General features: G+C 41.7%; 1 protein-coding gene across 1 annotated transcript in view; it reads left to right on the forward strand.

Annotated features, from left to right (window-relative positions):
• The first annotated feature begins 6,438 nt into the window (after positions 1-6,438).
• The window catches only part of LIPH (lipase H), a 29,908-nt gene continuing 9,219 nt past the window's right edge, over positions 6,439-27,127 (forward strand). Inside the window, exons 1-7 of the mRNA XM_022570357.3 lie at positions 6,439-6,818; positions 8,027-8,135; positions 12,734-12,835; positions 14,917-15,006; positions 17,846-18,013; positions 19,244-19,339; positions 21,082-21,193. Of these exons, the coding sequence (XP_022426065.2) occupies positions 6,531-6,818; positions 8,027-8,135; positions 12,734-12,835; positions 14,917-15,006; positions 17,846-18,013; positions 19,244-19,339; positions 21,082-21,193 (965 nt within the window). The 5' untranslated portion in view covers positions 6,439-6,530. The remainder of the gene's footprint in view (positions 6,819-8,026; positions 8,136-12,733; positions 12,836-14,916; positions 15,007-17,845; positions 18,014-19,243; positions 19,340-21,081; positions 21,194-27,127) is intronic.

The following is a 27,127-nucleotide window of genomic DNA, read 5'->3' on the forward strand; positions in this document are numbered from 1 at the left end:
GTGCTGTTCTTGGCACTGGGAACATAAGAATGGATAAACGGACAAATAGATCAGTCATCTTGGAGCTTCTGTGCTAGTGGGGGAAGTTATTTCAGAAAAGGAAAGAATGCTTCAAATTTGTGGTAGGAAAAAGACAAGTAACATTTAAGGGGAAAAGTTCTCTGGAGTGGAATTCAACACAAGAAGGAAGTAGAAAAGCATATTATTTAAAGCCAGGGCATCATTTAGGCCAAGGAATTCATTTACAGATACGAATAAACTTAGGAACTATATTACCCACTAGCCACTTTTTTTTAATTGAAAAAAAAAGAGTCAACTTTAACCAAACTGCATCCAGGCATGTCTCCAAACAATCGAACAAAGCAAAATGATAAAATTGTCCTATTGAAGAAACCAAGAGTTTCTACCAGCCCCAGAGCCTCTGAGGGCTAAGCCAAGAGCAGCTCATTCCTGAGGCTGGTTCTGTCCCCCACTCAAGTTTCTCATCCCATGAGCAGAGTTGGGGATGGGTGAAGGACCATCCACTAGCCCGTCTTGAAAAGACAGCAAGAGCCAGTCACCCAGGGGTGAATGGAGAAGGCTAGGAAAAGGACTCACTGTGAGCAATAGTCTCGTATATTATAGAACTAAAACTACATAGCCAGGGAAATATGGTCCCAGAAGATAATTTTTATATACACTTCATCTTTATTCACAGTAGTTCATGTTCTGTAAAGGCACTACAAGCACTGAAGTAGCAGTTACTGAACCACTGCTCTTAGAGGGAATATAGGGTTAGGTTCCTGTGAGCCTCTGCTTATGACATTTTAGTTGACTGATCAATACATAATCTTATTTTACGTGTGTTTCTGTTGAAAGACACCTTATTTAATATATATTGTTTTTTAAATATTTATTTATTTATTTATCTACTTAATTCATTTATTTTGGCTGTTCCGCGTCTTAGTTGCAGCTCACGGGATCTTCGCTGCAGCATGTGGGCCCTTAGTTGCGGCATGCGAACTCTTAGTTGCGGCATGCATGCGGGATCTCGTTCCCTGACCAGGGATCAAACCAGGGCCCCCTGCATTGGGAGCGTGGAGTCCTACCCACTGGACTACCAGGAAAGTCCCAATATATAGTGTTGATTTGCTAACATTGAACTCATGGCCAGCACTATAACTCATACCTGAACAAAGCTTATCTCACACTCACATTTTCTCTGTAAGGTACATCACAGCCTTCATGAGTTTAGAAATGCCAGCCAGCACTTGAGGACTATGTCTGGGGGATTTTAAACAGTGAAATCACCAAGAAAAGGCACAAGAAGCAAAAAACACGGCAGTAAGAGGCCAGGTAAAGGACATTTGCTATGAGAGCTGAAACAAGAAGGCAGAGTGTCGCCGTGTTTGACCTCAGCTGAGAGTGATGTGTGGGGCAACTCAGATTTTTTGCCACTCAGCACCTAGCCGTGAATAACTGGAAAAGCCCCTCAAGTATTGATTTTGGGGGTTACAAATACATTTGGGTTTTATTTTAGTTCTTAGGTAGAGTGTTTATTGCTGTGCTTTATCACAGATATCCCGCATTCTTCTTTTAATGTATTAAATATTATGTAATTTTTTTATTTATTAAAAATAAGAAAGGTGTGGCCCTCAAGGGCTCCCAGTCTGCTGCTGAGGTCTGAGTGGCAATCACACTCCTCTTCCGTCTGGGTTTCAACCAATTGAGAACTTGACCCAGGGCTAAAAGTATCAGCTTTATTGTTGGCATAGTTGGATTTGAGAAAAGTGGAGGTCAAATCGTTTTCTCCTCCTAATGCAAACCAGAGGTCCCCTGCTGACCACTCCCCAAGTGGCAGGATGTACCTGCCACCAGGGAGGAAGAGGAGGGAGAGAAACCACTTAAGGGAAAAGGAGAGAGGGGCGGCCCTCCTTCCTGGGGAGTGGAGTGGATGTCCCTTGGATGAGGCACACCCAAACTACCAGTATGCCGAGCAGGGGTGACACATTCTTGTTTTGGGGTGTTACAAATAAATTTCAACGAGTAGGTGAATTCACAAGTATGAAATTCACGAATAAAGAGGATTGACTGTATTTTGACAGTGTTTGTGTCAGTGTGTGTGTATGTGTGTGTTCTGGAGAAGAGGTCAAGGAGGATATACAATACAGGAGGCAATACAAGTGCAGTGACTTTCTTATCTTTCTTGGTAGGGAATGAGGAGCTAGAATAGATACAGTAAATAGAATAGAAGCTCTCTGTGATTGATACACTAGGAAATAGAGGCTTAAATTTTATTTTTAAACTAAAATAGGAATTATCAGATGAACTAAAAGTAATTTTATAACTAATAAAAATCAGGAGGTAGAAGGGAGAAGTATTGAGTATGCTAATGCCCTCATCATTTATAACAGAGGGTCATTAGATACTGTCTCGAGTTACTAAAGCAAGGACTAGAGCAGAATAAGGAAAGATAACTGTTCTGACAAAGGTCAGCAGCAGGACACATGGCAGAAGTTAAAAATATGCCCTACAACAGTCTGAAATACAGTTTCCAGGTGCCCAAATCTCCTTGCCAGGAGTTCATGTTGGAGGATAAATAAATCTGAATAAATATTGCTAAGTCTGGAGCAGTTCTGCATGTAGTCTATTTCTGACCTACAGGCTACACATTGACATCCCATGAAATAGAGATTTAAGTGTTTCATATAAAGTTATAAAGGTCAATGCCAGAAAAAATTAAAGCGGGCTATAAACATCCCAGTATGAGAAAGAAAATATAAACGGAATAAAACAAAGAAAAGAGAGACAGGGGAATCCGCATAGCAAAAGCAATGGCCTTTTCCAGAGCACAATGCTGTTGTAAAAATAACTAAGACATTTAAAAATACTTGAAGTCACAGTGGTTCTATCAAATGAAAAATAAAAATCCATTTGTTCTGCCCTTCTTGCTTTTCCGTAACTGTCAGTTTTAAAGGCTTCTAGTAAGGACTCCGCAAGCCAAAAAGATTGGTTGAACCATTCCATAGTCATTAAAGTTGGCAGCTTCTGCTGAAAAATAGCTCTGGCCCCAAACTTCAGGATGCATCTCTGAGCCTTCCAAGTACTCAGACACACGGTTTATGACACATTGACATAATATTGCTCAATTGGCTCAAAATGAACAAACCCTAGTAATTAAGCAGTCCCCTTCTTTGGAAAGGGATCTCTATCTTTTCCCGTATGACCTCATTCATAATTAATCTCCGCCGCATAACTTTCTTGGGCAGGTAGGTAGCAAGTGAAAGATGACATAATTTCCCCAGGCCACCTGGTGAGTCAGTCACACAACCAGGAACAAAACCCAGTTTTACTGATGGCTGAGACCCAGAGGCTCAGCCCTACCCTGTGACTCTTCCTGTCCAATAAAATGACTAATTGAACAGTCAATTATTTACTCTGTGACTTGCTCTACAAGCACCAGATAAGTTTCAGTCCGTGTTCACCTGGGGCAAGTGATCTACAGGAAGAGAAAAATGAAAGGGGCCAACAGATGGAGAAAATATTTACATAGCTGAGTAAGTCCTGGATGTCTAATGCACAGCATGGTGACTACAGTTAACAATACTGTATTGTATATTTGAAATGTGCTAAGGCAGTAGATCTTAAATGTTCTCCTCTCACACACACAGACAGACACACACACGCACACACACAAGTTAACTACGTGAGGTGAATGTGTTAACTAACATTATTGTTGTAATCATTTCTTAATATATATATTAAATCATCACATTGTACCCCTTAAACTTACACAATTTATTTGTCAATTATATCTCAATAAAGCTGGGGAAAAAAAGATAGTACTTACATTGTAAGCATGCTTTACTGCACAATCTACTGGATAGTACAGAGTAAAAGGAGGAATATATGACTTTGGGGCTCAATTTTTAGCCACATCTTTTCTAGGGTGAGGCATTTCAAAGCCTCCTTAATTTCTAACCTTCTATTTGAGCTTCTTTTGCTCATTCTATTTTAGAAGTTCACTCACTCCTAAGTACCAGAGCCTTTGCAAGAAGTTTCAAGTAAAAGTATCCATGAATGGACCCAGGTTGTGAAGGAAAGGCAGAGCCCCCAGGATGAAGGCCACCCTGAGGCTCAGAATAAGGGAGGAGCAATTCCTGGGTGTGCAAGTGCAGACTCACTGAGAATAGGGGCCCAGGGCAAATGGTTCCTAAATTCTTATTGGAAGAAGTCAGAACAGATGTTTCCCAAGGCACTCTTGTCTTTTTTTGGGCCAGTTGCAAGTCAACTGTCTTCCCAGTCTATTCCCTCTCCTGAAGAATGGTCATGGTTAGGGTCACAATAATAGTTATAATAATAAATAATAATCATTATTATAATTAAAAAAATAGTCCTCTCAATCATCATATTATTGTGTCTGGATACCAATGTCGATCAGAGGTTTACTTTTTTTTTTTCATTTATTTTTAGCTGCGTTGGGTCTTCGTTGCTGCACGCAGACTTTCTCTAGTGTGGTGAGCGGAAGCTATTCTTTGCTGCGATGGGCAGGCTTCTCACTTCGGTGGCTTCTCTTGTTGCGGAGCACGGGCTCTAGGCGTGCAGGCTTCCGTGGTTGCAGCGCGCGGGCTCTAGAGCGCAGGTTTAGTAGTTGTGGTTCGCGGGCTTAGCTGCTCTGCGGCATGTGGGATCTTCCTGGACCAGGGCTCGAACCCGTGTCCCTTGCAGTGGCAGGCGGATTCTTAACCACTGCACCACCAAGGAAGCCTTAGTCTCCTTTAATGTAGAACGTTTCCAGTCTTCCTTTGTCATTTATGACATTGACTTTTTTTTTTTTTAAAGAATACAGGTTCTTTTTTAAAAAAATAGAATATTCCTCATTTTATGTTTGTCTGATTTTTCCTCATGGTTAGATTCCAGCTATGCATTCCCTACTAGAACACTTCACAGGCGAAGCTGTGTCCTTCCCAGTGCATTACAGCTATAGGCACATGATATCCATCTGCTCCTCATTGGTGATGTCAAGTTTGATAACCTTGTCAAGGTATTGTTCACTTTCTCAATCTTACAGTTAATGTTTCTTCCCTAATCTCTAATGAGCAATCTGTGGGAGACACTTTATTTTTTTTTTTAATATTTATTTATTTTGGTCATGCTGGGTCTTAGTTGCAGCATGTGGGATCTTTAGTTGTGGCGTGTGGACTTCCTAGTTGTGGTATGCATGTGGGATCTAGTTCCCCGACAAGGGACTGAACCTGGGCCCCCTGCATTGGGAGCACGGAGTCTTACCCACTGGACCACCAGGGAAGTCCCTGTGGGAGACACTTTAAAACCGTACAAATATCATGCTTCTCCTCAAGATCCACATCCCCACCCCAACCTCAGTTTAGCATCCATTGATGATTCTTGCCTAACCAATCTTTGTTATGATGGTTGCAAAATGATGAATTTCAACTCCAGCATGCATTCCACATTTATCAGTTTGCATTCAGCATTATATTGTAAGAGTCCTCCTCTCTTCTCCATGTAGGTATTGTTTCTTTGTTTATTTATGTATTTATTTGTTATGGAATCATGGATTCCTGGTTTTCAAAGGCCTATCATTCATTACTCTCCTTAATTATTTTGTCCTCAAGTTATCCCAGATCTGGCCAGCAGAAGCCCCTTCAAGCTGCTTCCTGTGTCCCTATAACATGTTTTTAAGCGCTCTCTTACTTTCTGCCGTAAAACATTCTCTTACTTTCAGCTCATCTTAAGCTGTTCCCATTACATCCCCAGCCTTTCCATTCTTAGAGCCTGGTCAGCAGGACATATGCTTAAAGGTGGTGCTTGAGCAAAGAAGGAGAGAGAGAGCCCAAGAAAGGCCACCATGGTTAACAGTTTCAGATGTTTCTGAAAGGTGCAGGGCAAGGCACATCATGTTCTCTACCACCGTCCCAGGTGGGTGCTATAGACAAGGAAAGAGATGCTTGGACCCCACAGATTCTGTTATTGAGTCCTATACCATGTGCTGGGCACTGTGAGGGATACACAAGATTACAAGACACCATTTCAAGGAGACTGGTCTAGTGGGATAGACACATACGTACAGAAATAACCATAATACATCCCTGAAAATGTCTTCATTGTGCGGTCAATGTGGCACGTAGAGGGGTTTGGGGAGTTCTGGGTTGAAGGACAGACAGTAATTATGGCTGGGAGAGTCGGAGAAGGCTTCGTTGAGGTGACTTTTGGGTTAGATCTTGAAAGAGGGTAGGATTTGGAAAAATGGTTTTATCAGTGAAAAAGAAGTTACTACTTATGTACTACGAATCAGGTCTGACTTTGCAACTTCATTCAACTAGATCCAGCCTCTTGCTAGGTGCCATGAGGCACATAGAAAGAACTCCAAAGAGTGTGTAGGACAGCACTTTTGCTTGATGCCCAACTAAGGAAAGAACCGTCACAATGCCATATAATTTTTATTTTCAGACACAGATGAAACATGTCCTTCATTTACCAAACTGAGCTTTCACAGTGCAGTGGTTGGAACGGGACTAAATGTGAAGTTGATGCTCTACACAAGGGAAAACCCGACCTGCGCACAAGCCATCAACTCCACAGTTTTGGGGAACTTGAACGTGACCAAGAAAACCATCTTCACTGTCCATGGATTCAGACCGACAGGCTCTCCTCCAGTTTGGATGGAGGACTTAGTAGAGGGTTTGCTCTCTGTAGATGACATGAACGTGATTGTTGTTGATTGGAATCAAGGAGCTACAACTGTAATATACAACCATGCCTCTAGAAAGACCAGAAAAGTAGCAATAGTCTTGAAGGAATTTATCGACCAAATGCTGGTAAGGGAGAATTCTCTTAGATGATTCAGGGTCAAATTGAAACTGGCTCAATATCTGGATATTTAAAGCCAAGAGATAACTACAGTGACCAGAAGGACTATTTTTGCAATGTTTTGCAAATCTGAATAAGCCCCAGGGAAGGTGAAGGGAAGGGCCCAAGGCAACGCCCATGTGTATGGTTGTGCAGGTTGTGTACTGCACAGGGCACCCATCTAAGACAGCACCATTGTCATTGTAGACATTGTAGATTTATATGTCTATTATGATAATTTTCTAGTGAATGACAGCAAAGTGTCCTGAGGAAGGGTCAGCTTTTTCTAACTCACATAAAGGTGTCTAATGGGTATGAGAGGTTCTGTCTAGGGGTTTCCTGGCTTCAATGCCTAGAGTTTCCTCAACTTCTATAGCTCTTCCTTTTCTTAGAAATGCCAAAAGTTTAGTGACCAGATTATCCAAAACCAAAACTGATACACATGGTTGATGAATGATTTGTGTGTATGATTTATGTTTTCAGAAGACTTACAAAGATGAAATAAATCTTAAATTTAATTTAATCTATCTCATGAACTGTCCTTTTTATGAAAAAAAAAAGTGACTTGACATCAGGACTACTTCAGAGAGTCACACCTGGTGGCCACTGTGGCCAGGGGTGACATAAATTTTACATGAGCTTCCTACTTAAGCCACAGACTTCAGGAAAGTGAATATTAAAATGACTCATGAATGGCTGGCCCAGGACTATGGTCAGTGTGCCCCGCCCCTTTCTTTCCTTCCTTCCCTCTCCATGATGACTTCATTAACTGAGCCAGCATGGACATAAAGGAGTTCATTAAATGTTTGGTTGCCCTTCTCAGTTGGGAAGGTTTTAAGGATGTCTCAGCTTGGCTTCTAGCAGAAGCATGAATGGAGACACCACGGCATAAAGGTGAAGGCATAAGTGTGGAGTTGGACAGACCGGTTTGAATTCTGCCCTGCGCCCTCCCTGCCTGACCTTGGGCAGATGACTTCAACCCTGGGCTCAGTCTCCTTATCTGTATAATCAAAGGAATAGCATTTAGTTTGTCGGGGTGTTGTGACATTTCAATAAGATAATGGATATAAGGTGCCTAGAAATGTTTCTCCAAAGTCAACAGTTAGGAAATTTCTCCAGATGTTGTCAACTCCTTGGCCCCTCACAATTTATAACGATGGACCTCTTGAAATTGCAGGCAGAAGGAGCTTCTCTGGATGACATTTACATGATTGGAGTAAGTCTAGGAGCCCACGTAGCTGGGTTTGTTGGAAAGATGTACAATGGCCAGCTGGGAAGAATTACAGGTAAGGCTTCCTGTGAATGGGCACAGGGTAACCAGACTGCCCAGGGCAATCCTAGTCCTTGGGTTCAAAGCCAGCTCTTCCAATTACTTAACCTCTCTGAGCAAATGTCCTCTTGTGCAAAGGGAAGACCGTAGTAGTAATTGACCTTAGCAATATTAAATTTATTATTTAATAAAATAGGTGCAAAGCACTTTGCCATAGAAAAGATTGGTGGTGACTTTATTTCTCTTATGGCTAGAAAAACAGCTACATCCCATGGGGATTTTGCCCCAAGCAGATAGCCTTCTTCCTTTCATTTAATCCAAGATAGTTTGAACTATATACCTAATATATCCCCAGGCATAGCTGGAGCCTCATGATAGGAAAATGAGATGGGAATTATGTTGTCTGGAGCTTACTCTGTGAATATCGGCTTTCAGGCCAAAGCTGAATAAAAACCCTCAGAAACAGCAGGTGAAACTCCAAAGATTCCCTTGCTGGGTTCATTTGCCTAGTGTTCTGTAACTTTCCATAGCTACAGATGAAGGTCTGAGGGAGGCTTTCTCTTTCAGAGACTCAAGCCTTCCATACCTTTCCCAGAATCGATCCTTACATTGAGATAGCCATTCCAAATCTAGGAAATCTGGAAGGTAGATGTGAACAGAGGGAGGGAGGGGAGAGGTAAATGATTCAAACCAACTACATTTGGGAAGTAACCTTTTAGAGCCACAGGTCTGAATGTGCTACTTAATTTGACATGTGGCCCTGGGCATGTCCCCACCACCACCCCCTGCCCTAAATCTCTCTGTCCCTCTCACATACACACACACACACACACACACACACACACACACACATTGGCCGGTGTCTCTTCTAACTCTGGTACTTGAGGTCACATTCTTTTTCCTGGCTATTTTTTTTCTCACTTTCACCCCAAAGGCCAAGGTTGCCCTTATCTTATTTACTTGCTTTCCTAGGGAAGCAAAGCTCTTTTTCAATTTTTTAAAATTATTACTATAATGTTTTAGAAAGCAGTATGTCTTTACTTTTTAAAAATTCATTTTCCCTTATGGGTACAAAGGACAGATGGCTCAAATGTGCTTGTTTTCCTTGTCTATTGGGAGCTTCTCCTCTGGGAGCTGGGACTTTTCCCAGTGGTGTGTTTAGAAGCTGATCAGCTCTCAAAAAAAAAAAAAAAAGAAAGAAAAAAAAGATTTATAGCATTTGCTGATTTCCATGATGTAAATACTCCCACTGTGGCTGGTTTCAAGCTACTGACCTGACATCACTGACCACACAGTTTGGGAAGAGATAAGCAAACTGCTCTCCAGTGCTGGTGCTGGGGGGCTCTAGCCCACCACTGCCTTATTCTATCTACCCCCTAATTTTTCTCCTCAGCCGCCCAGTGAACCTGTTCCCACGACTACTTTGGATGGGAATGCAGTGTAACCTGGCCTCTGACCATGGAAATTCCCTGAGCCAACCTCCCTTCCACCCTGGGCCCACGTGGCCCTGCTCTGTGACCTGGACTCAGTCAACGGTCTGCAGCTCAATTTTCTGTCTCCTCTGAGGGACCCATGTTCTCCCAACTCCTCATCTTCTCTGAGCCCCAAGGTCAATCTCACCTGTTACTGAGAGCTATTTCAGGGGAAAAGCATTTCCCTTCTCCACTCATCTTCCACTGCCCTCCCAGAATGGGATCACTGGATTGAGGGGCGGGAATTTGGCCTGTTACCCAAGGCCATAATTCACTCCCAACTCCCAAGGACTGGGTGATTCTGCTTGTTGATTATCTAGACCAGAATGGCTGCTTCATCTCTTCCATTTCCCTTTTTTTCTTCTGCTCTTGCTTCTCCTTTTGCTCTCCAGGCACATCTCCTGGTATTACTTTTCATTAATTTCTTCAACAGAAGATGGAAGAAATGAATGGATTTAAAAACATTTCAAGTACCTACATCACTTGATAATACACTAAATTTGATTCTTGCAAAAATCACCTTGGGGTGCTGGATACAATGCCGATTTGCTGAATTGGAATCTCTGGGCTTGGGGTCCAGGAGTCTGTACTTCCTTTATTTTTTATTTTTTTGGCCACGCTGCGAGGCATGTGGGATCTTAGTTCCCTAACCAGGGATCAAACCCATGCCGCCTGCAGTAGAAGCGTGGAGTCCTAACCACTGGACCACCAGGGAATTCCCGGCGGTCTGTACTTTTAACCAGAAGATGCAGGTGGTCTGAACACCATACTTTAAGAAATGACCACAAAGCTGTGTTGCCCAATATAGGAGCCACAAGCCACAGGTGCCACGGAGCACCTGAAATGTTGTTAATGCAAATTGAGACGTGCGGTAAATGCAAAACGCACACTGGAATTTGAAGACTACGTACAAAAGAAGGGTATTAAAAAATTTCAAATTTTTTATATTGACTACATGTTGAAATAATTTTCTGCTATACTGGGTTAAATAAAATGTATTATTAAAGTCAATTTTCCTTGTTTCTTTTTACCTTTTTAAAGTGGTTGCTAGAAAATTTTAAATTATATATGTGGCTCACGTTATATTTCTATTGGACAGCACTACCTTGGAGAGTTAGTTCATGGTGACCTTGGGGGTGGGAGTAAGAAGCCCCTGAAAACGCATGCAAAATGTTTGACGTCTGTCCTGGGGAGAGGTCCAGAGCTTTTATCAAATTCTCAAACTGGTTAATCTTGTAATCAAAGCCAGGGATCACTAGCTAGACACTTTTCTGGCGATCACAGAGCAACAAGAAAGAGCTCCATTTTGTCATTTTTGTTTCTATTCTATAATAATTTCAATATTCTGGATTCAGATCCCAGAGTGCTTTGGTAAGTCTTCTGAGGTAGCAATTAATTCTACCTCTATTTTGCAGATAAGGAAACTGAGGTTCAGAGAAGTAAAGTAACCTGCTTAAGATCACACAGCTGGTTAATGCTAGGTTTGGGGTTCCACGTCACATCCATCTGACTCCAATGGTCTCTGCTCACACAAAATATGCAGCTTTTTTTGGGGCAGTTTGTGATTTTTGGCTGACAGTGTAAGCTGATCATTTGCTATGAGTTATCTCTAAGGACATCATGTGTCCAAGTTTACTGTGACAGTCCTCATTTGTGTCTTCTGTCCTGGCATAATTATTAATAGCAGCCTTATCACTTTCAAAATTGCCCTGGTTTGGATTTTATATGGTAAGCCAATATATCTGCTGTGGATCTGGAGGTTGCTATAAACTGAGGCTCTCACTGTTCATTTTCTCAGACTGGAAATGGTGCTGTTTCATGTGAGGAGGGGGAGGCTTCCCCAGCAAGGTCTTTCCAAGGTTGTGTTTCTCATTCTGTGCAGAGAATATCCTGTGGACTTGGGTACCTGGGTGTTGATCCACCTCCTCCCCACATCAGTTTCAGTTGGGAGCAGACAGAAGGGGAAGAAAAGCCGGGGGGTGGGGGAGTGGGGGAAACAGAGGGAGATAAAATAAGGGGGCAGATAAAGACATGCCTCAAGGAAGCAAGGGTGTTGGCCAGGGAGATATGGAGAGATTGGGGCTAGAACCAGGACTGCTGAGGCAAAGATGCTATCTCTTGGATTTTATACCATGGAGGTGGGGGGGGGGGGATAGGGGATGTCATTTAAAGTGACCTTCGTAGATTAAAAACTCGGAGACATCCCTTGAAACCTTTTTCACTCCAGGTAAGTTTCTAGTTAGCAAGGTCTTTGGGATCCTCTGGTGTTTTGTTTTTAGTTTGTGGTTACATCATCATAGGAGCTGCTCTCTTGTTTTTAAAGATATTTCATAATAATGGTGAGGAATGTCCAGCTAACATTGACCAAGAGCAAGAAATCAGTTCAGCCATTTATGGGGTGGGTTAATTCTGCAGGAACTGGCACCCACCTAATTTCCCTCTTCCATACCTAGTCTAATACCTGGCCTGACCAGTGAGTCTCACACTTTCCCACTCAGTTTGCCAAACCCAGTTCAATGAAACCAAAAGCTCAACAGAGAGAGGTGGTTGCATTGTGAGGCTGTGGTTGCATTGTGAGGCTGTGGCCCTGGCTAAGACACTTGACCTCCCTGAACCTCAGTTCATTCATCTGTAAAATGGGAATGACAATAGCTACCTTTCCTCCTTTTTGATGTGGACCAGGTGAGCCAGTAAATGTGAATAAAAATGGAAACAATAAAGGAGCTTTTTTAATAACAAGAAAGAAAAGTTGAGTGAAGTTTCTGGATTATTTAAAATGAGATAAAGATAAGTACAGTGTCTGCTTTTTATATGCACTCTTAGATGCTTTTTTCCTGAGGAACCAGTTTATTCCAGTCCCTGGTCCCCATATGTCTGTGCACTCCCTGCCGTGGAGCCCTGCACAAGGTATAGTACACCTCCAGATGGAGTCCGGATGAGTTCTCAGGGGGCACTGTGAGGGTAACCACCTTTAGTGTGGGAAAAGGCTATACAGGGCTGTGGAAAGGAGCCTGACACAGCAGGATGGGAATGGGAGTGCTTGCCCACCCGAGGATTCCCCGAAGCCTGTGAGCCATCTTCGTGGGGAGGGATCCAAAGCCCGGCTGCAGGGGCTGCCAAGCCGACTCTGTTTTCCTTCCAGGTCTGGACCCTGCAGGCCCTTTATTCAATGGGAGACCTCCAGAGGACAGATTAGATCCCGGTGATGCACAGTTCGTTGACGTCATCCATTCTGACATTGATGGTAACATTCCTTGTGGGTCAGTGACCACCCACACCGTCACCCCCAGACTCCCAAAGAGTCTCCCGCTAGGGGGATTGTCATGCAGGGGTGGATCAGGTTCCTCTAGATTCCCTCTTTTCCTACCGGGCAAGTTTCCAAATCCACAAGAATACTGAAGGGAAGCTGCTTTAATGCAGGCACCCAGGATCTCCTGATGGAGTAGTGGTGCATTTCCCATTGTCTCCTGTTATTTTTAAAGTGATCATCTTGACCAGTCAAGGACAGGCTGATTTGCATACCATGTGGACAAATGTTTCCATAAGTACAACTGGGTTTGGGTGCGTGATTCCCTGTTTTTGTTGGTTCTTTGTCATTATTTCCTTAAGCTGAAAGATACGTTTAAGTGTTGTGTCTCTCCACACAGAGCATTTCTGAACCACCTATAGGTCTCTAGCTCTCTGTGGATCTTCCTGGCTATTTCTATCTTTTATGGTGTTGATTTCATTTCTGGGATTGTGTACATGGCTTGGGGGTTGGGCTGATGTTACAGATGGGTCTTTATATCCAGATGTTTGGGAGAAGAGCTGGAGTAGGAACCTGGGGGAGGGCTGAGGGGACAGACCATAGTGGACATTTAATAGTACATCTCCTTTGTGATACAACCACCTGAAACACCCTTGACTGCCTATTGTGGGCACTCTGGTGTGGTATTCAGCAATTGTTTGCCTTAGAAGAAGTGTCTCTGTGAAATAGCTGTGTTCTTACTATGCAGTTTGCAAAGTATTACCTTACTTAGGTGCAGTACCTCAATGTTATTTTAATGCTTGACGGCATAGAGTAATTTATTTTTTGTTCTTGGAGAGGGCAAATTTTGAAGGAAAAATATAAGCTTTGCAGTCAAGGCAGGGGTGGACTCAAATCCCAGGTTTGGTTCTTTCTGGTGGTATCATGTTTGGTCCATAAGTCCTCCAAGCCCCAGAATCTTCATCTGTAACTTACTTCATCTGAATTTACCAATGGCTGCTTTTCAGACATTGTGAAAATTAGAAGAAATCTGTGTAAAACCCCTAGTGTCACACCCACAGACACATGTAGTTTCCTGAACATATAATAGCTATTATCATTATTGCAATGATACACTATATATGTGTTTATACATATATATACATACATACATATGTATAATCTTTTTTTTTTTTTTTTTTTTTGGCCACACTACGCGGCATGTGGGATCTTAGTTCCCTGACTAGGGATTGAACCAATGCCCCCTGCAGTGGAAACGTGGAGTCTTAACCACTGGACCACCAGGGAAGTCCCTGTATAATCTTTTTTTTTTTTTTTTTTGTGGTACGTGGGCCTCTCACTGTTGTGGCCTCTCCCACTGCGGAGCACAGGCTCTGGAAGCGCAGGCTCAGCGGCCATGGTTCACGGGCCCAGCCTCTCCGTGGCATGGGGGATCTTCCCGGACCGGGGCTCGAACCCGCGTCCCCTGCATCAGCAGGCGGACCCTCAACCACTGTGCCACCAGGGAAGCCCCCCTGTATAAACTTTTAATCAAGCATTTTACTGATTACTTTGGAGTTACAAGGTTAAAGAGAATAAGCAATTATTAAATCTATAATTTTCTAGGTCCCCATTTTCTAGAAGAGTTTCCAATCTTTTAACCATCCTAGATCCCCAAATTTTAAAGGTTTCTCCTACTAAGTAAAGGTTCATTTTTTCCTGTTTCTTATTCATTAAAGACTTACACACATGTAATTAGAGGCTCAGGAAGCACCTAGCAATGAGTGTTCCAGCCAAATATAAACATGAAACATATCATTTTATCAGCCATGCAGTGAATGAGTGACCAAACTCTCTTACATTTTCAGAAATATGGGAAGTAAATTCTGTTACCAGCTTCATAGTCTCCTACTTGGAAATCACTGCTTTCTAACTAACTATCTGGCTAACTTTGGACAAAATATTTAAATAGGTTTAATGACAACAACAGCAGCAAAGACAAGAATGAGACAATCTCTGCCTATATCCTAAACAGGCAAATGAGTTGTGAGATGGGAAAAGTTCAAAGCAGTATAAAAGCCTAGTATATTGTCTTTTAGCACTGGGCTACAGGGAACCATTAGGAAACATAGACTTCTACCCAAACGGAGGATTGGATCAACCTGGTTGTCCCAAAACAATATTTGGAGGTAAGTGCAGATACTTTATATTTTGTAAAATAGTGGTTTAAAAAAGGCGTATTTTAAAAATCTGATATTATCCTATGTGAAATCGTTTTTAATCAAAAACAAATTTCCTGAGAAGATAGAGGTGGTATATAAATTATAAATTAAACATTATTACTCAAATATACTACTTAAAAAAAATAACCATATGATTAAAAGCGATTTTGAATTATCTCTCTCTCTTGAAAAGGTGTGTCTTTGACCTAGAAATTACACATTTGGAAATCTCTCCTAGAGAAATAATGGAAAATGTAGACAAAAATCAGAGTGAAGATATTCAATATGGCATTGTTTATAATAGTTAAGTTTTTAGAAATAATCTAAATGTCCAACATAGGAAAATTATTAAATAGTATGGTGCATCCTACACAAAGGAATGTAATTCTTAAAAACCATATTGTCAGATTAATGAAAATGCTTACAATGTGATGTTAAGTGAAAAATACACAAATTATACAGTATAATCCCAATTTGTTTTTTAAATGTATATTTGTACATGTGTAAGTGCAGAAAAAAACACTAAACATAAGTGCTCCAAATAATTATTAGTGGTGATCTCTGGATGTTGGATTTCTAGGTAATTTTTGCATCATAATTTGCTATTATTTTTTATTTTCTAAATGAGCATGTATTAGTTTTATAACGAGAAAAAACTCACAAAACAAAAAAGGGTAGTTGGAGGGCAACATTAAAGTGTGGTGGGGGACAGAATTTAAAAAACCCACCCTGGGCTTCCCTGGTGGCACAGTGGTTAAGAATCCGCCTGCCAATGCAGGGGACACGGGTTCGAGCCCTGGTCCAGGAAGATCCCACATGCTGCGGAGCAACTAAGCCTGTGAGCCACAACTACTGAGCCCATGTGTCATAACTACTGAGTTCGCGTGCCAAAACTGCTGAAGTCCATGCGCCTAGAGCCCGGGCTCTGCAACAAGAGAAGCCACTGCAATGAGAAGCCGCGCACCGCAACAAAGAGTAGCCCCCGCTCGCCGCAACTTGAGGAAGCCCGTGCACAGCAACAAAAACCCAACACAGCCAAAAATTAACAAAAAACAAAAAACAACCCCCCCCCGCCAAGTGCTCTGAATCTGTATTTCACCATTGTTAGAGACAATTAAGCAATCATGGAAATAATTCTAGAAAAAGATGATCTTGTTCCAAAATGGTAGCTGTATATGGCTCCATGGGAATGATGTAGTGTTTGAAAATGATCCAGATGAAATGACATAAGTAGGGCCAATCACATTGTACCGTAAATGGTGTGTATTCAAATCCTGTCCTGTGTGCTGTAATGTAACTACATCCATGAGCAGCCAAAGATAATGTGCTTTGCTTACAAAGGACATCCTCTGTAGCATTATTAACTTCATTGTTTCTGCAAGTGGAAGTTCCAGAAACAATAATTAAATGTTGACTTGTCAGATTTACTCCAGTCCAGCTTGGCCCCATGCTTCTCCTCTGTCACCCAGTTTATTTCTTTATGTCCTCCACTGATCTCTTCTATGGGCATATGTGGACTCCGGAGAAAGAAGAAACATTGATCTGACTCCAGCTCCCAGTGCCTCTCCAAACTACTAGCTCACAATCACAACTCCTCTTTCCATGGGGTTCACTGTCTGCTATTGAGATCCTTACCTCCTTTGATTACCATCTTTGGGACCCAGTTCCTGTTTCTGAATGACTTCATCGTCTGACCCATCAGCCTCCTGATGAACCTCTCTGATGTTTTGTACTGAAGTCCTTCATCAGCTCCAACTCTTCTGATGGCCACCTCTGTGCCTCAACAGCTTCCTCTCTCACCATTACATCACATGGCACCCACCAAGAATTAACTTGAGGCTTGTGTCTCACCTCTTCTTGCCCACTTACAGCTTCCAGTGCCACCTCCTATTGTTGAGCTCCTCTCACTTCACCCTTCACCTTTGGAGCAGAAATGGAGCCCCTGCCACTTGTCTGCTCTCATGAATGCCCTGTGCACCCCCAGGCCCTTAGGTCTCTGCCATGTCAGCCCCCATCTTTGCTTGGGCACCTTCTGGAGAAGTCATGGAGTCTTGTTGATCAAGTACAAGGTCCAGGCAAACTTGTTAACTTCTCCATGGCCCCCAATAATGCCAGAAAAGCCTCATACGCATCTCTTGTGGACTCCCTATGGTCACTCCTCATGCTTCTATTCCAAATACCGCCCCAGCTATAAACCCTCACCTCTTAGAGCTAAGCTAGATTTGACTTTTGTACCTAGATCAAGGTCCCACCCGAAGGAGCCATTTTATCTATCCTAACCTTAGATCACAAAGTTGGTCTTTACATTCATTTCCCCATCTGACCCAAGGTGGAAGCATTGCCCCATCCTTTTTCACAACTACCTCCTCTCCTTGCCCTCATTGGGGATCTTCCTCTACAAATTGCTCCCCAATGCCGTCTTTCTCTCATGTATTGATTGGTTTAAATGTGCTTGCCTTCTGCTGAAAACCTCCAGTGGATCTCTGACTACCACTGACATTTCTTCTTCCTTTCACTGACAAAGGAAGGACAAGGTCAAGTCCTTTAACCTCTCTGAGTCTCAGTGTCCTGCTAGGTAAAATGGGGGTAATCATGCCTATCTTCTTGTCTCCTGCCATTTGTCAGCATGAATCCTGATCTATTGGTTTTATAAGGATTAAATGGAATCAAGTACATTGAAGCTGTTAGCACAGTGCCTGGTATGTAGGAGACACGATAAATTATGTGTATAAACAATATGCGAGGCACTATTTATTACTAAATGCTACAACTGCTCTACTCTTTGATCATTCCTTTTACAACCCAGGAATGCAGTATTTTAAGTGTGACCACCAGAGGTCCGTGTACCTGTACCTTTCTTCGCTGAGAGAGAACTGCACCATCACCGCGTATCCCTGTGACTCCTACCGGGATTATAGGAATGGCAAGTGTGTCAACTGTGGCATATCACAGACGGAGTCCTGCCCACTTCTGGGTAAGTGCAGCAAGCAGTTTCCCACTCTGATTAACAAAGAGCTAATTTCTGGTAGAATCCTAGCACCATTTTACCATCTAAAAATGGGCCTGAAAATCCTGTGTTTTTAAAAAATTTACTTAGTTTTTTCTAGCCAATTTGTTCTGTGAAGTACTCTGGGGTCTCCTAATAATAAAGAATGTTAGAAAGGCAATCCATATAGGATTTCATCCAGAAGGTAGTGCCACCTCCCTGGATACTTTATTCTAGCAAGAAAAAGAAGGTTCCAGAAGACTTTCCAAGCTCACCCAGGCACAGTCACCTTACGTAGTCTGCTCCTGTGGGGACAGGAGCACTCTCTCCAGGCACACAACCTCTCTGCTGGGGGAGGGTTTGGCAAAGCGACCCCTCTAACAAATTGTGTCTGTAAATGCCCTCATGCCACACTCTGGTGCTGTGTGCATGGACACATACAGGGGTGGGCTGGGGTAACAGACACCGTGGAGACTGCTTGGATATTTGCTAAGCATTAGTGGAAATATTCTGGGTGGTGGAGACTTTGCAACTGGATGGTCATGAGAATTCTCTAATTGTACCCAAAGGAAAGACTCAAGTTAACATCAGGGCATGCTATAGAACCCCTTGTTCTCAGACTTGACTGTGCATTTGAATCATCTATGGAGCTTTTAAAAAATACTGATGCCTGGGTTCCACTCCAGATCAGTTAAGTCAGAATGTGGAGGCCACTCCCTAGCAGTGGGGACAGAGGAGAGAGAGAGGCCCCAGGGATGGCCCTCAGCCTCATTCCTGTAGGCACATCATGAAGGAGGACGTTTCCCTGCCTGTTGACAGAGTAACACAGCAATTCCAAGTTCTCTGCACTTCAGGGGCCCAGTCACAGTTCTTCAGGGAAGCACATCGCTTTCCCAAAGTGATGCTGTTCTAGGTATAAACCTGAATCTGTTTTAAATAATCTAGAAAATGAATTGCTGGAAAATATCAGTGCTATTTTTAGTCTACCCAGTGTGTGTCACTCCCCACAATCCCACCCCTGCTACTGAGGACCAGGGCTGGTGATGTAATGTCAATAGATAGGGGGAAAAGCCACTGGAGGGTCCTTTGGCAAGCGGGTACGTGGGGGATTGTCTCGGCGGTGCTGGCAGTCAAAGCCCCTGCTCTCACTATCTCCTCCACTGCTTTTACATTTATATAATGCATGATAACGTTACACTTCTCTGACTTATCTTATAGGCTACTATGCTGATAATTGGAAAGGCTATTTAAGGGAGCGGGATCCTCCTATGACTAAAGCGTTCTTTGACACAGCTGAGGAGAAACCCTTCTGCGGTGAGTGACTGTGCTTGCTTGCCGTTGCCCAACTCTTTTATTTTCGGAATGGCTGAGTCTCAGCTTCCTGGCTACTTCTTGGCAGATGAAGGCCATGGTGAAGCATGGACTCTGGAGTTGGAAGGACCTAGGTTGAATCCTGACTCTCCTACATAATAGCTGTGTGACCAAGACATTTAACTTCTCTGAGTCTCAATGTCCTGCTTGGTAAAAGGGGGATAATCATGCCTATCTTCTGAGTTATAAGGATTAAAAGCTCAACAAATCATAGTTGTTAGCTTCACTGGATGGCCATTCTAATCACTAAGATCTTCCAGAAAATTTGCTTGAGCCCCAAGAGACGTGAAATTGTGGTTAGGAAAAATCAGGTGTCAGCCACATCTATGGGCCAGTTCCAGCTCCAAAACTAAAACAATGACCTTCTAAAGACATTGAGAGGTTGGGTATTCAAGACGGGAGCTAAATGGGGCAGCAGGTGATCAGATGCCCCGGGAAGCAAGTAGGGATTTTCCTGGGCAGATGTACATCTTACAATCTTATCCCCCTTTTCACTTTTCTTGGGAGCAACCCTTATAAAAGAGGTTGCACATCACCAGGTTTCCCTCCTTCTTTGGAATCATGAGTGGCAGCCCAGGGTTTGGTGTCTGCCCAATCCAAATGGGGCAAGCCCCTGAGTAATAATGGGCCATGAAATGGCAACCCCATGGCTGACCTTATTCCCTAGTGGGACTGTCATTTCCCTGAGCCTCTTTCCCCTTCTCTGCAAGTCTGACCAAGAGATAGCAAATCTGACTATCATGGTGGGATCCCCATCTTCCCAGGGCGTCCTTGACCTTGGGGAGCAGGGAGTAGGGAGGAAGAATAGTTCTCTGGATACGTTATGTGCTCTCGTTTATTCAGTAGGAATTAATGGATATCCATAGGTATTACTGCTGGGATTACAAAGAGGAATAACCATCCCTTCCTAGTTGCCATTGTAGTATATTTTAGCTTTTTATAAAACCCCATAAGACATTATACAGGCAATATTTGTACAGATGTACATATATGTTTACCACTTTTTGGTTATCATTTTTCTTGCATTTTGTAAATGAGTAAAGTGTGTTAACTAATGATGAAAGAATACCAGAGCATGATAAGAACTCTGAGAGAGACCTGACTTAGTCTGAGGGTCAGTGAAGGCCTTCTGGAGGGAGTGCATTCAGCTGGAACCTGAAGGATGAATTGGCATAGGGGGCAAAGTAAGAGTGTCCAAGTTGGGGAAAGGCCCAGAAGCAAGAGAGAACATGGCAGTGCAGGTGGTGTGGCAAGACTGGGGAGGAGATGAGGGAGGCTGGGTAGGCTGGTGGACATGGCCCAGATTGAGGAACACCTTGACAGCTGTGGAGGGTCTCTACATGGCCCCCTATTTGGTTTATTCTAAAATGGGCAGGGATTGAAGTGAACCAATCATACTTGGCAGCAGGCCATGAGATTTCAGTCGATAAGGTGGAAACACTGATCCAAGAGTGATGCCTACACATGGCAACTGCATACCACTGAGTTCTGCCATCACTCAGGCCATCTTTACCAAAGAGAATAGAAAAAAATATTAGAAAATTCTGCCCTGGATCTTTGCAGAAAAACTAGAGGAAGAGAAAAGGAGACTCAGGTATTAGGGAGGTTGGGTTTTTACGAATTGAACCTTCAGGAAAGCAGTTGGTAATATTCTTCTCTTACCATGTTCTCTCCCTGTTTTGTAGTATATCATTACTTTGTGGATATTATAACTTGGAACAAGAACATAAGAAGAGGATCCATTACAATCAAATTGAGAGACAAAGCTGGAAACACCACAGAATCCAAAATCAATCAGTAAGTTGGGCTGGGATTCTTTGCAGCTTGCTATTTCCTTTTTTGCTCAGAGAACATATCTACTTTTTAATTATAGGTCTGTAAGCGTCTTTGTCCTATAATATATATAAAGGGATATATTGCTAAGTTACTTCTTTTTTTTTTTTTTTTGCTTAGTTACTTCTTGCGGCTCTTGATCTTTCAGGCTCTTTACAAATGGAATTGGTACAGGAATTTTTTTCCTTCTTTCTTTCCTTCCCTCCCTCCCTTCCTCCTTTCCTCCCTTCCTTCCTTCTTTCCTTCCTTCCTTCCTTCCTTCCTTCTTTCTCCCTCCCCCTCTCCCTCCTTTCTTCTCTCCTCCTTCCTTCCTTTTCATAAACATTTAATTTCAAAAGTCATCCCTGCTAGCTATAAATGATTTAAACAGTAAATAAGTATGTAACATAAAAGCACAAACCTTGCCCCATCCCAACAATCCCATGCCCAAAGGCACCCACTCACATACACACGTTTCTATTCTTTTCTGAGCTCATAATATACATATATACATAAATATATTTCTGACACTCAGAAAATCTAATTTGCAATAGAAAATTGGAAACACCCTAAAAATCCAATGATGGGGAAATTGGTAGTTCCCATATAATAAAATAGTATTCAAACACTGAAGTTATTTATAAAACATTAAATGAAATGCTTATAATGTACTAAGTGAAAAAATGCAGGATATAAAATTATATAAAGTATAAAATTAGCTCAACACTGTAAAAATAATGAAAAAGAAACATGACAAAACATGTTAGATTGCCCCTTGGGTGGTAGGAATATGAGTGCCTTTTAAAGTTTCTCTTTACTTTTCAATTTGCTGTGCTGTTGTATATATATAGTTTTAAAATAATGAATAATTTTTTTCATCTGTTACTTTTATAATCAGGAAAAAGGGAAAAAAAAACCCAAACCCTTTAGTGTAAGCAAAGGAATTTGAGGCTCCTTTCATTCATTTACTTAGGAGATGCTTCCTGGGTCCTATTATCTACTAGACACTTGGGTTGTCTCTTGGCCTCATCCATAGAGTACCATGTAGATGGTCATCTGAAACTGGCAATTGCCTTCTGGGCTCACTGTGTAGATAAATAAGGAAGGTGTGGGTGCAGGGTTTGGAAGTGACTTTTTTTTTTTTTTTGGCTGCACCGCATGGCTTGTGGGATCTTAGTTCACTGACCAGGGATTGAACCTGGGCCCTCAGCAGTGAAAGCGCAGAGTCCTAACCACTGGACCGCCAGGGAATTCCCTGGAAGTGACTTTTTTAAATGCATCCTTGGATCATAATAATAACAGCCTTTGTTTACTGAACCAAGCACATTACAGACATTGGTTAATGTAATTCTCACTAAAATCCTGTGAAGTGGTATTACCATCCCTATTTTTTAAATTAATTTATTTTATTTATTTTTATTTGTGGCTGTGTTGTGTCTTCGTTGCGGTGTGTGGGCTTCTCATTGCGGTGGCTTCTCTTGTGGAGCACGGGCTCTAGGCACGTGGGCTCAGTAGTTGTGGCTCGCAGGCTTCAGTAGTTGTGGCTTTCAGCCACTAGAGCGCAGGCTCAGTAGTTGTGGTGCATGGGCTTAGTTGGTCCGTGGCACGTGGGATCTTCCTAGACTAGGGCTCGAACCCATGTCCCCTGCATTGGCAGGCGGATTCTTATCCACTGTGCCACCAGGGAAGCTCCTATCATCCCTATTTTATAAATGAGGAAACTGAGGCTCACAGAGGGCAAGTGGTTTGGCCGATATCACACTCCCTTCAGCACCGATGTCCCCAAACCCATAGGGGGGGCAGCATTTTCAGGGAGGGAACCACTAAGGGGCCACATCTTGAGAAACCAGCCTCAGGTAGTTTATAGGCATCAATGAGGAAGGTGGGCAGAGACCTCATCTGCAGAGTCTAAGAAACAGCAGGGGAGATTGTGCAGTTATATGAGGAGCACTCACTCAGCAAAATTTGGGTATTTGTGCCAATAATTGGTTACATATTTGCTTTACATATGTCTTAGAAATTTGAATTTCATATAGCGAATTTCTCCCAAGTAGGAATTCCTAAAGTTGGAGGCTTGTTTCTTGATTAAGATAGAGACCTTAACATCTTTATTTTACTCATGTTTAGTCATTCCTATTTTAGTCATGTTTGCGAAAAAGTCATCACAGATCAGAGATATGGGAGAAAAAGAAATAGTTGTTCTATTTCATGGTACGATTACGGATAATTTTCTCTTTTTTGCCAGGTAAACTTGAACATTTTAGTGTTTAGTATTTTTATGATTTAAGAAAATGGAGATAATAATATTAGAATATGTACCCTGAGCTTATTCAGTCTTACCAGTCTATGGGTTACAAATGAAGTCACATTCAAGGATATTATCTGCCTGTTGACTCTCCCTGTATATGTGTTCTAGATATATTTCTTTTTTTTTAACCTTAAAAAAATTGAGATATAATTCACATACTATAAAATTCACCTTTTTAAAGTTTATAATTCAGGGCATTTTAGTATATTTACAAAATGTGAAACCATCAGTACTATCTAATTTCAGAATATTTTCATCATCTCAAAAAGAAACCCCATACTTACTATTAGTAATTCCCCATTCCTCCCTCCTGTCCAGCCCCTGCCAACCACTAATTTGCTGTCTCTATAGATGTACCTATTCTGGGCATGTCATATAAATGGAATCATACAATATGTGGTCTTTTGTGTCTGGCTTTCTTTAAAAATTTTATTTATTTATTTATTTTTGGCTGTGTTGGGTCTTCATTGTTGCACGTGGGCTTTCTTTAGTTGCAGCGAGCGGGGGCTACTCTTCATTGAGGTGCGCAGGCTTCTCATTGTCGTGGCTTCTCTTGTTGTGGAGCACAGGCTCTAGGCACGCGGGTTTCAGTAGTTGTGGCATGTGGGCTCAGTAGTTGTGGCTCACGGGCGCTAGAGCGCAGGCTCAGTAGTTGTGCCACACAGGCTTAGTTGCTCTGCGGCATGTGGGATCTTCCTGGACCAGGGATCAAACCCATGTCCCCTGCATTGGCAGGTGGATTCTTAACCACCGCACCACCAGGGAAGCCCTTGTGTCTGGCTTTTTTTTTGATTTGCATGTTTTCAAGATTCATCCATGTGTAGCATTCATCAGGACTTCGTTCCTTTTTATGGCTGAATAATATTCCATCGTATGAATATTCTACATTGTATTTTGATCCACTGACCTCTGGCCCAGATGCACCACTGTGCTCACACATACCACATTTTAAATATCCATTCACTAGTTGATGGATATTTGGGTTTTTTCCACTTTTTGGCTATTATGAATAATGCTACTATGAACATATATGTACACGTTTTTGTGTGGACATATGCTTTCATTTCTCTTGGGTATATACCTAGGAATGGAATTTCTGGATCATAGAGGACTTTGTGTTTAACCTTTTTAAGGAACTCCCTGCCAAGTTGTTTTCCAGAAGGACTGCACCATTTTACATTCCCTCCAGCGATGTATGAGAGTTCCAGTTTCTTCACATCCTTGCCGACACTGTTATTGTCAGTCTTTAAAAGTTGTGTTTTCTTTTTAATCATGATAAAGAAGCATATGATAAAAAACCCCATAAAGTGTACCAACTTAATCATGTTTAAGTGTAAGTTCATTCGTAAGTATATTCACATTGTTGTGAAACAGCTCTCCAGAACCTTTTCATCTTGCAAAATCTGAAACTCTATATCTATTAAATAACAGTTCCCGTTTCCCCCACCCCCTATCCCCTAGCAACGACTATTCTACTGTTTTTATGAATTTGACTACTTTAGATACATCATATGAGTAGAATCATACAGTATTTGTCTTTTTGTGATTGACTTATTTCACCTAGCATAATGTCCTCAAGTTTTGTCCATGTTATAGCATGTGACAGGATTTCTTTCCTTTTTAAGACTGAATAATATTCCATTGTATGTATATATCACATTTTGATTATCCATTCATACATGTCTGTCTTTTGTTACAGCCATTCTTGTGGGCATTCCATGATATCTCACTGTGGTTTTGATTTGTAATTTCCTAATGATTAATGATGCTGAGTATCTTTCATATGCTTGTAGACCATTTGTAGAGCTTTTTGGAGAAATGTCTATTCAGATCCCTTAGCTATTTCTTTTCCTTTTAAACAGACTTTATTTTTTAGAGCAGTTTTAAGTTCACAGCAAAATTGAGCAGAAAGTACACAACTTTTCCACATACTCCCTGCCCCACATAGGCACAGCCTCCCTCAGTACCAAAATCTGGTATCAGAGTAGTACATTAGTTACAACTGAAGAATCTACATTGATATGTCATTATTACCCTAAGTCCGTAGTTTACATTAGGGTTCACTGTTGGTGTTGTGCATTTTCTGAGTTTTGTCAAATGTATAATGACATATGTCTACCATTATAGGATCACGGAGTAGTTTCACTGCCCTAAAAATCTGTGTTCCCTCCCTATTCAAATCTATTCATCCCTCCCTCCCCCCAACCCCTGGCAACCACTGATTTTTTTTTTTTACTGTTTTCATAGTTTTGCCTTTTCCAGAATGTCATGTAATTGGAATCATACAGTATGTAACCTTTTCAGATCGGCTTCTTTCACTTAGTAATATAAGCATTTAGAGTTCCTCCTTTTCTTTTCTTTTTTTTTTTAATGGCTTGACAGCTCATTTCCTCTTGGCACTAAATAATGTTCCATTGTCTGATGTATCACAGTTTATTTATCCATTCACCTACAAAAGACATCTTGGTTGCTTCCAAGTCTTGGCAGTTTTGAATATAGCTGTTATAGACATCTGGGTGCAGGTTTTTGTGTGCCTTACCCATTTTTAAACTAAGCTAATTATCTTTTTATTGTTGAGTTGCAAGAGTTCTGTGTATATTCTAGATACAACTCCTTTATAGTTTTAGGTCTCACATTTAGGTCTTTGATCCATTTGGAGTTAATTTTTGCATGTGATGTGAGGTAGGGGGCTTCTACTTCATTCCTTTGCCTGTGAACATCCAGTTGTCACAGCATCATTTATTGAAAAAATTCTTCTTTCTCCATGAATTGTCTTGAGACCCTTGTCTAAATCAATTGACTGGGAATGCCCAGGTGGTCCAGTGGTTAGGACTCTGTGCTCTCACTGCCGAGGGCCCAGGTTCAATCCCTGGTCGGGAACTAAGATCCCACAAACTGCGCGGCATGGTCAAAAAAAACATTCCATCCACCATAAATGTAAGAGTTTACTTCTGGACTCTCAATCTATTCCAGTGATTGATATATCTTATCTTTATGCAAGTACCACATTGTCTTGTAGCTTACCATAGCATTACTGTAGCTTTATAACAAAATTTGAAATCAGGAAGTATAAATCTCCCAACTGCGGTGTTTTTCAGAACTGTTTTGCTATTCTGGGTCTCTTGAATTTCCATATAGATTTGAGGATCAGTTTGTCAATTTCTGTGAAAAAACAAAAGAGGCAGCTGGGACTTTGAGAGGGGTTGTCTTGAATCTGCAAATCAATTTGGGGAGTATTGCTGTATTAACAATAGTAAGTCTTCCAATCCATGAACATGGACATGGTATCTTTCATTTATTTAGGTCTTACTTAACTTCTTTCAGTGATGTTTTATAGTTTGCAGTGTACAAGTCTTGCACTTTTGTTAAATTTAATCCAAGTATTTTACTCTTTTTTATGTTACTGTAAATTGAATTCTTTCCATAATTTCATTTTAGATTATTCATTGATAGTGTACAGAATTACAACTGACTGATCTTGTATCCTGCAACCTTGCTAACTTATTAGAGGACTCAGTAAGATTTCTATGTACAAGATCAGGTCATCTGCAAATAGAGATCGTTTTACTACTTTCTTTCCAATCTGAATGTCTTTTTTCCCCCTCCTTTTC

The sequence above is a fragment of the Delphinapterus leucas genome, chromosome 4, assembly GCF_059928025.1.
Source record: "Delphinapterus leucas isolate spDelLeu-1000000601 "Yukka" chromosome 4, BTC_Dleu_Yukka2, whole genome shotgun sequence".
In the NCBI taxonomy this organism is placed as follows: Eukaryota; Metazoa; Chordata; class Mammalia; order Artiodactyla; family Monodontidae; genus Delphinapterus; species Delphinapterus leucas.